Source organism: Thermobia domestica, chromosome 6, assembly GCF_964235325.1.
Source record: "Thermobia domestica chromosome 6, izTheDome1.hap1.1, whole genome shotgun sequence".
Lineage (NCBI taxonomy): Eukaryota > Metazoa > Arthropoda > Insecta > Zygentoma > Lepismatidae > Thermobia > Thermobia domestica.
Window position 1 is genome coordinate 149,429,546 of NC_137459.1, and position 11,095 is coordinate 149,440,640.

The 11,095-nt window shown below is 32.8% G+C and overlaps 1 protein-coding gene across 3 annotated transcripts in view; it reads left to right on the plus strand.

Annotated features, from left to right (window-relative positions):
• The window catches only part of LOC145688260 (uncharacterized), a 627,005-nt gene extending 616,232 nt beyond the window's left edge, over positions 1–10,773 (plus strand). For all 3 annotated transcript variants that reach the window (XM_081762232.1, XM_081762231.1, XM_081762233.1), the window contains one exon: positions 8,546–10,773. In XM_081762232.1, coding sequence (XP_081618358.1) covers positions 8,546–8,628 — 83 coding nt within the window. In that variant the 3' untranslated portion in view covers positions 8,629–10,773. The remainder of the gene's footprint in view (positions 1–8,545) is intronic.
• The last annotated feature ends 322 nt before the right edge of the window (positions 10,774–11,095 follow it).

Genomic DNA, 11,095 nt, shown 5'->3' on the forward strand with positions numbered 1-11,095 from the left:
CTATGACGTATGCGTGACTTTCACACTTTCACTGAAGAAAATTGTTTTTGCTTATATAAGTGTTTTCATTTCCTGGTGTCCTTCGTACATGTTTTTAGAAATACCATTTATATCTTATTTACACATTTTTGGTATCTCTACGGCGACACTGTTTTAATGATGAAATGTCTGATCTCTTAAATTAAAAAATTCGATCAAAGTTGATATTTTCGTGATAATATTGATCTTTAGAAAATAAACGAAATTTTCTCCATTCAGAGCAAAGGAAGTGATAAGACATTTTTTTTATGATTTGGATTTTGTGAATTTGGCTCTTGTTGGGATAATGTACACTGAAAATCTATTTTTAAAAATGTTCCAAAGTTATGTTAAGTAAATGCAATGACACAACTTTCAAATTTTATGCAGCCCTTTTGCCTCATAAATGTTAGCTGGTGATCATCAGGTCTCATAGCTAAGCAGGCTAAATTATTAGTCTTAGAAAAACGATGCAATTAAAGGTTAAGTAAATAAGAAGGTATGCTCCTCAATCTTTGATGAGAGAGTGTAGAAACGACACAAGTTCCTCTTACACCTATTATTAAGGATCTACAACATTTATGCCATTCTACGGCACAAATTTCCGATCATTTTACTCGACGCGCATTTAGCAAATCCTGCAACTTTAATTATTCTCAGGATCATTATGGTATAGTGGTGCAATTGACATTTCTGAGTAAGGAATCCTTCATTTACCTTGCAGGGCTTAATCGTATTATGTTAAGCTAATATGCTTACAGCTACAGATAACAACGACTATTCTTAATTAGCAAGGCGTATGTAATTCTTATGTGAACAGTGTGAGAGAGGAATTGCCTGGGATTTTGTTACAATGTGTGCTACATTGTTTGCGACCTTAGTATCAACTGAAAAATAGAAAAAATATTTAACACCGAATCCTACACCCAACTAACCACATCTAAATAGAAATCTTTCGAAATATTTAACAGACTTATGACACTGAAACAATAGGTCTTATGAAGTAATTCAGAATTGCAGAACATCATTGAAAGGCAAACAAAGTTCAGTGAACCTTCCGTTAACACAGTATCCGAAAATTCTGTAATGCTCATTCCTGGTCTAGTGGTTGGTTCACATACTCTCTGAGTGCACGGTCCTGGATTTGATTTTCAGTGATGATACTTGCTTCGGATGCCGCCTTAAGATGTAACAATGACTCGGCGCTGAGTACGAAAGTTAATCTTCAATCAGTAAATCAAGTGAAAATGCTGCAAAGCTAAAAACCTTGTGTGTGATGATCGCCAGAGAATCATTCAAGTCTTCTACACCACAAGCCGTTAAACTGTCATACATAGTCGTACAGGAAATCCTCTCATTTGTCTTGAACATTGAAGAAAAATTATGTAAAAGATTGTCAATGTTAAAAAGAAGATGGATCTTCGTCACTAGTGATTATAAACAAACCTTCACGTCTGGGGTAATCTTTAGACATACTGTTAAGTTTGCTACTTCTTACATAGCAAACAAAAGCCTTTGCAGTGGTAGGACCTACAAAAATATAGAAGAAGAGCCATAAACCGAGGGCGTAATCAAAGTTTTCTTTGATGTCGAAAGTTTGCGTATAGAAATTTTGTCCCGAACCAGTAAGTCTTCACGTATATCATATTTATGAGGTACCTCACTGTTGTAAGCTAGATAGATAGCACTGGACTCTGTCTGAGGAATAATTAATACTTTAACATGATAATGCATTTGTTCAGAAAGAGTTTGAAATACGTAAATTTGTGGGTAGCAACAGAATGAACATCATTGTCACTTCACCTACTAGCAGAAATTAGCACCATGAGACTTTTCCCTCTTCACAAACATAAAGTTCAAGCTAGGATATCCATGTTGGAAGCTCTAACAAGATTCATCGCGAATTGCAGAATTTGCTTTACACTCTTAAAAAGCAGGCCTTGTACTGAGATTTCCACATACACATACCAGTATATTGTGTGTATTTGTATACACAGGACTACTTTGAGGGAAATTTTGAGGATTTTTTTTCAAGAAAATATTTCGTTGTTTACACGCCTAATATATCAATTTTTGATACTGCTACGTATATTAGCTATTTTTTATAAAAAAAATAAATAAAGTAACTTTTTGTGTGTCACTAGTAGCATACTTGCCTAGATTTGTCTCCCCTGCTTTAGTATTACACCTGTCTTGTTGCATGTATGTCTTGCTGCATGCAATACCCCTTTTGATTTCAGATTGCGGTGGACTGAAACATTAATTACGTCTCTTCAACTTCTTTAATCTATATTGCACTATACTTTAATAGTATGCACCCCATTTGCCAGTTTACATGACTTTTAAAATGTAAAAATACTTTATAAGAATAAATGAGAGAAAGAAAACATAAATGTTAAATTTTACTAGTGGTTTTCAATTTTATTACAAGTCCATTTGCTCCTAAGAACATACATCGGAGAACATCTTTAGATTTTGCCTGAAAGAAAAGCTGAAAGCGTATCTGAAATAGAAAATGGCTCCGGATATAGATTCACAAATGAAAAGGTCATTAAATTTAAGGCTTGGCTACTGAAGTAATATAAATATAAGAAGAGTGAATTTTATATTCAGAATTAAAAGAAATAAAGATATTTGGATAGAACACGTATGAAACTGAATTACAAATGAAAAGAAAAATACATTATATGTATTACTTCTGCAACTGGTAAGATAGATTGTGCACATTTTTTATCACGTATTAACTATTCTTCATTTCGTTTACTTTCTGTATTTCTGTATTTGTTACCAAGACGTTTTTCTTATTGTTCCTATGCAGTGTTTCTCCGAGGTTTAGCAATGTATGCAATTTTCTGTTGAAATAATAATTAGCGACTACGATTTTATTTTCTGTTCCAAGAATTTACACTACGATGCTTGAAAAACATTTTAAAAAGCTAAATCTTAACTAAAACCAGGATTAGTGAACCATATCAAAGTGTTAGTTAGCAGAAAAAAAGGCTTTACCCCATTAGTTAGTATTAACTTTATATATAGCTGAAATGTCCGTACTTCACGCGACAGGAAGAATGAGCTATGGAAAATATTTGAAAAATCTTTGAGTTTTACGTCCCACGTTATGCCGGTTAGGCTAAAGGAGACGGTGATAATGAGTAATGAATGAAAGGGTGGAATAAAGAAAGTGGGAGGAAACGGGAGAACCCCGAGAAAACCCACGCACACGGTGTTTGTCCACCACAAAGTTCACTTGGCGGGGGCTGGGATCGAACCCGGGACCCCATGCACCAGAGGTGAACGCTCTACCACTGAGCCACCGCGGCCCCGGAAAATATTTGAATCCCCTTCCCCAATAGGATACGTATTTCAGTGATAGTGTAATTATATACGTTTCGAAACACCCTACCCCCCACAGAATACTTCCTGTAATCAAACAGATATAATTTAAAAACTCAGCTTGAGGTGGGCACTAACTAAGGTTCAAAAATCTTTGAAAGAGGTCAGTTGTTTCCCATCCACGTGAACTATTTATTCGACACTGATCCCAGTCATTTTTTTTAAATATTTTACATCCCTTCTACCGCCTCTGAAGATGGGGCTGAACTTGGAATGAAACTACACTATGATTGTCAATAGTGATCCCTCAGTCTATCGATTGCACACTAATCACTAATATCGGTAGTAGATTTGGATTATTTTTACATGCCACCCATTCCAACTTCCATCTTGGGGTGTCTTACTTCCAATGTATTTTTTATATTGTAAATCATATGTCTACAAAGATTGGTCGATATTGCTCCAGAGTTACGCTAATATGTACATGCATACACCTACATCCAAATATATATTGATACTAGGTGTTGCTCTGTAAATTTCCAATGGAGCTGAAATAAACATTATTGTCTAAATTTGGGCTTTAATAACATCGGAATTGTTAGCTAGTAGCTTACCGACCCCGAAAAGTACTTAATTCACACTAATCTGGTTCATTTGAGACATCTTATTTTCACACATTTCTAATCCCCTTGTCGATGGAGTCTGAACTTGGACCTTAAGAGGGTTCTCGACGCCAAAATTAAATTGCTGCAAATTTTAAACGTTTCCCTAGATATTTTATAAACTTATAAAGAGGAGAAAAATTGCAAGTTGTTGTTCTTTTAACAATGTGACTTTCCAAATTTTAGCGTAGTTACAACTCCTATGAATGTTTTGGTTATGTAAAAAGCTAGGAACGAATTGTTCTTTCGCTTTAAAAAGTTTATTTCCTAACTTTCAAACAACGGAAAACATTCAGAGAAGTTGTAACTACGCTATCATTTGTAAAATCGTATGGTTAAAAGAACAACTTACAATTTTTCTCTGCTTTATACGTTTCTGACAAGTAAACCTTACGTTTGGGTGAATCGAGTTGCTGACTGAGACACATATGAGAAAGTAGTACTAGATGTGGTCAGTATTTCAGTGAAGTTGTAGGTGCGAAGCTCCAGGGGTTTAGGAGATACAGCTACCAGAACATCACATGGAAGTACAGAATAGTCTTCATACAGTTGGAGGTAAAAGCTCTGTAAGACCTCTTGTAACGACAAAAGGTGAATAACAAATATATGGCTACATATTAGGTTAGGACTAGGGGGAAGTCATATAATAAGGGTATACCTGACGGCGGCCATCTTGAAATCCGCCATTTTGAATTAAGGTTACGGTTTTAAAATAGGAATAGGGTCATGTGATACATGATTTAAGGCGCAAATTTAATCAGAAGAACAATGGTGACGTTAATTTTGATTTACGCGCAATTGGTAAAAAGTTACAGGGAAATTAAATATTGTTGCAGCATATGTATTAGTCCTTTACCCCACCTTGTAAATTTTGCGTTAATGATAAGAATTAAATAAAAAGCAGGTGGATAAATATTAGGTCTATGGTAAGAGTTGCCTTGATGGCGGCCATGTTCAAATCCGCCATTTTGAATCAGACAAAAGTTTTAAACAAAACGCATAACATTGACACCTTATTAATAGCAAATTTCACCATAAATCCAACGGTATAATCATTTTTGCTTTATCATTAACCAGCATTTGTTATCGCATAAACAAGTTGCTAATTTAATGAAAAATGACAAAAGTGGAATTGAGTCATAATTGAAATTGGGTCTTTCTTCCAGAAAAGTCCTCAATTAGTACAATCAATATGTAGTACAGAAAAGAGTGCATGACTTGCACAAATGCTCTGCTCACAGTGAGCACACGTGACAAAGGCAATCGAGTTACACTTGACACATTTGTCGTTAAAAATTCCGTCAAAGCAGTAGTCGTAAGGAGCGATCCAACGTCCAGGTTCTTCATTCAAATATCCAGCCTGATTGAAAGAGAATCGAATCATATTGCGAAGGTGGGGTAAAGGACTAATACATATGCTGCAGCAATATTTAATTTCCCTGTAACTTTTTACCGATTGCGCGTAAATCAAAACTAACGTCACCATTGTTCTTCTGATTAAATTTGCGCCTTAAATCATGTATCTCATTACCCTATTCCTATTTTAAAAAAGTAACCTTAATTCAAATTGGCGGATTTCAAGATGGCCGCCGTCAGGTATACCCTTACTATATGACTTTCTCCTAGTCCTAATAGGTACCCATATGTATGTTATTCACCTTTTGTCGTTACAAGAGGTCTTACAGAGCTTTTACCTCTAACTGTATGAAGACTATTCTGTACTTCCATGTGATGTTCTGGTAGCTGTATCTCCTAAACTCCTGGAGCTTCGCACCTACAACTTCACTGAAATACTGACCACATTTAGTACTCCTTTCTCATATGTGTCTCAGTCAGCAACTCGATTCACCCAAACGTAAGGTTTACTTGTGAGATATTTATGAAAAAGTTTAAAATTTGCGGGCAATTTAATTTCGGCCTCGAGAGCCCTGTTAACGGTATCGAAAGTGTGACTATTCATCTCAGCAAACCGTGACATATGGGTTCGACACAAATATCGGTTGTCTTTGATTACTTTTATATGTCACCCACTCTCACCATAGGTGTGTCAAGGGGTGAATCCTACCTAGGTATAGTATTATTTCAGCTTTAAGTAATATGTGTAGCAAATTTGGTTAAAATTACTCCAGGCAATACATAAGTACTGAGTTAGTACTGGGCAAGTGAAACATTTTGTAATAGACCTATATTTTCGAATTACTACAAACCAAATTTTAAATTAAAATGTTTCATTAAAATGTTGGGACAATGTCTACAAAAGTTAATTACGGCTCAACTATTAAATAGGAGAGGATGTCAGGGGTGATGTAATGTTCTAAATATATAAAGTTTGGTTTACACCACTACGTATCCTTTTAGAAGAAGCGTAGAACAGTTTTCTTCGCCATTCCGTTCTTTATTAAAATTATATATACCTATGTCAGAGACATAGATCTCCACATCAACCAAATTTGTAATTATTCGAATGTTGTATCTGTAAGTATTTATTATTCGAAGTTCATAATGGAGAGTTCATAGGGTTGTGCACAAAATCCAGTCGCAGTGTACTTGATATGCATAAGCTACATGTAACATGACTACATTGTTACAAACATGTCCTACTTAGAAGATGTGAAACTTGCTTCAAGTTTAACCCGCTGTTAACTTGTAATGATTAGCTTGAGTACATGTTTTAGCATGAGCTTCGCGCACTGTATTCATGGTACAGTCTATTTCTTACTCACATTTTTATTCTTATCTATAACTCAAATTATGTAATTGATTGGAACAATAATGCATCTCAAAGTAATTTAAGGGCAGTAGTAAGCAATATTGTTATGTCTGTTTATTTATTTTGAAGTTTATTTCACGATTCTGCTCTTTAGGCTGAAGGAGATGATGAGAAATAATCTGTAGAAGAACAATATATAATATTCCTGTCTTGAATCGGATTCGAACCTACACCGAACAGTGTCATGCTTCAGACTGATCAACTGTTTTATATCGTTATTCACTATTTCCATACCAAATTTTGTATTCCTGTACGCCTGTATATGAGTACGTGTATAGGTGCACACACATGTGTATTTAGATGTGTGTATGTGTGTGCATTACGTAATATTTAAGTCACGTTTATTCTTAATGACTTTGAAAATAATTGAAATAAACCAAAGCAAATAGTTGTCTGTAATTCTTGTTTCAATCAATACTACATAAGTCGTACGGGCCTGTGTGTAATATGTACTACAACATGTATTGCTTACAAAAGTAATTTTATTTAAAAATATTTGAGAAATCCAACTGTGCTCTATTCATATACAGATTTCTTGTTCATTTATTGTTTATAACGGAACAATATATTCAAGAAAATACAGTACCGCTCAGTCCATTTTTCCTCCTAATATGGAACAAAAACATCTCCTAGACAACTTTTCATCATTCAGAAAAAAAAATGATTTTCTTCGAATAACAAATGAAAATAGTGTTCACCATTATTATTATTACTCATTTTTCTTTCGGTTATATTTTTCTCTCGCAGAAAGTGCAGGTTTAGTCGAATATAAATCTGATATATATATATATATATATATATATATATATATATATATATATATATATATATATATATATATGTATGTATAATATTGTTGCCTGGCATTATGAATTTCAGTCATTTGTTAGATACCGGCATCAGTGGCTTTGTTAGACATTCATTAAAAATGATAAGCAAATATATATATATATACATATTTATACTACGAAAGCACGAAGAAACCAAATAATGACAATATGAATTTGCTCTCTTTTTCTAAGATTACCAGGTTGACTTGGTTCCTAGTCAAATAATGGCAAGATTAAAAGACAATTTGCTTCAAGATTCTCTTTGAATATTATTTCATTGGCTTTGAATTCATGACTTTGGAGCACTTTCCTGGCTATATAGTTAGCGTATGCGTCTTTGGCACGGGAAACCCGGGTTTGTTTCTCCACGGGAGCTCATATGGTTCTTATGTTAAACTGCACATTCATGTCTCATATAGCCTCGGTGATAATGAGGACGCTACTCTTTAAATTAACCAACTAACCAATTTATGATTTTGAAGAGATTTTCCATTTCAAACTTTTTCTATAATCACTTGGCTTTCCTTTTTTAATACTTCCAGACTATTTAATGATTTAATAACATTTTATTTCATTATTGTTTCCAATAATATCTTTTTCCTGTGTGTTTTTCTAAAAGTGATCGAATTTTTAACAATCAGCCAGAAACCGATTTTCAGGTGCTCTCTTTATTGAATGATTCAGAAAGTAGCATGAACTAGTTCAACATATCTCGAGCATCAAAATAAAATTTACATAAACACGCTTTCTGTTATTTTCTATATGTGTTTTCCGCAAATGCAACTTAAGTTATTTGAACCTATTTATGTAACACATTATATTTTACATTCTAAACATCGTTTATGAATTTAGTTTTTGCAATGTACGATGTTATCGATGTATCCTTATTTTATAAATACAATGACACTAATGGTTGACTGATTTTCTTTCAGAGGATGACCGCTTCGGAACGTGGCATTCTTCTTCGTTAGAGCCTACTAAAGTTGGGGTGTGGCACCGCCGAAGGAGATTATGAAAGGTGACTGCAGGAATGGACGCATTAGGCACATTCTAAATGTGTTTTCTTTTAGTGTTGCTGTCTCAAATCATGAAAGTGAGATTGTATTTTTTCTGTGAATATATTAATTAAGTACCAAAAAAATAATCTTCCATTAAATTAAAATATGTCCTGAAAGGATTAAGAAATGTGATGAACCATACTGTTGTATCATGTATTTACGTATATTTTTGTTTGATTAACACCTAACGATTAAAAATTCCAGTGACTAGTATGGTAGTACTATCCAATTTAATATTACTTTCATCGGGAGTTATTGGTTTATTGTTTCTTAAAGAAATACCATCGATAACAGTTTTCCTTTACTGAAATCGTTGGATGTAATAATTAAAAGAAAATGGCTTCTCGTACTTGAAAAGTTAGATTCCATGTTTTCTTTTTTTTACTATTTGTTTGGTGTCAATTTTATCTAATACTCAATTTCAACATATGAGATTTGTGCAGCCCAATGCACTAATTACTTCTTAAATAAGATTTACTCAGGATTTCTCAAACTCTTCGAGTAAGTATATAAAATATATTTGAATATTTTAAAGCATTGTCATTAGTATTATTATTAAATTTACGAAATTTAGAAGTTCATTTTATGGCAAAAAGACATGATTTCCATTTTTTGGGTATTTTTTTAGAAGAAATGTATAATTTACTTGTAATTTCTAAGAAGTTTGAATATGAATGCAGTTGATATCTCAATAAGAAAACTGTAACCTCTTTATCTCATATCAAATCTCTGTTCGAGTAGTTTGGGAAGTACTGTTTGAAAGTAAATAATATCAATTCATTTTATACTGTTTCTCGTTTGTATTTGTTTTCTACTTAATAGAATTTTATAGATCGAAAATATTTTCAAATTTGTTGTTTCGCCCCGTAGAACTCTGGTGTTATTTTAGAATTGCACTGGATTAACATATCTGTGAGAGATAAAATGACAATATTTTTCACATATCTCGCAGATTGTGGCTTTTGAATAGCTTGGTCAATATGTAGTAAAAATGTTTTAAATTTTTCGTATTATTGACATATGACAATACATTCAGCTACGGAGTATATCTGTCCTGAATTTCAGGAATACGATTCATTGTAGTGTGAGAACATTTTTTTGATCCTTATATTCTAATTTTGTACAAAGCATAAACATGACAATATTCTACAAACTCTACTTATTTTGAAAGATGTAATAACTCCTGTATTGGAGATTGCATCGAATATGACAATAAATGTGATTCAGTGTGTATTAAAAATTGCCTGCTAACGCTTTTAAAAGTTATTTTGTTTTACATTGCGAAACTGGGATTTATATGCATTGAATCTAATGTTTCTACTTAGTATTTTTATGGTAATACTCTATATTGAAAGCTAAATAACGCCATTACGCCATTAGGCTACATCGAGACAATAATGACATCTCTTCCAAACTTTTACATATCTATACACACATCATATAATGTCATGTGAGCTTAGAAATCAAATACGTGAATAAGTTCAATCCTATAAATAAATAAATATATATAGAAGTATATATACACAAATATACATATTTTGCTTGATTTTGTCTGATGCTAAGAAAATGGACCTGTTCTCAACCATTGTAACATATCTTAGTGCATATCCAAATCTTATGTGTTATTTGTTGTTACCATACAATCTGACGTGAAAATCAATATCATGAATTAATAAATAACATTAATTCCACTTCAGAGCAGCTTCAAATGTTATCACCATTTATTTTAAGAAAACACGAATGGTTTGGTAATCATTCAAGAAATTTCAAATTTCGATAACAGTATTCAGCAACACTTTTGGTTTGTTTATTTATATTTGCATTAAATTATATTGTCAAGCAGCTTTATACAGATTGACAATCATTACAGTTTTTAATTTAGGATAATTATAAAATAATTGTTTCATTTAAGTTCGTGTTAATAGCTGAATCAACACCAAAATTTTAATAATGATGATAATAACATTTATTTATATAGTATTATTAATTAAACATGTTTTTTATGGTTATGTTTCCATTTCATGAGTTGTTAACATAATTGTAAACTGTAGCTAACTCTATTTATGTACAGCAGTTCGATCAATAAACGAAACGATATAAAGAATGTATTTATTGATTTTATTTGAAATACCAAAATAAAGAAGTTTGTGTTACTAAAGTTTCTTTTCCAGCGTTAGTTTTAGAATCACAATTTATAGCAGAGCTTCCCAGGTATGTACGTACTGCAACAAAATTCTCCAGTTAATCCTTGCAAAGATTATTTTTTTTCTTTAATGGTCTACAAGAATTGAAGAGAAGAATGTATTTACTTCAAATCGCAGAACAGACGTAGGAAATGAAGTTTTCCTCTGACTTAACTTGTGAAGCGATGAAAATGGTTTAGACTTAACTTACTAATCTTAGCATTTTGTGGTGAAATTCTGG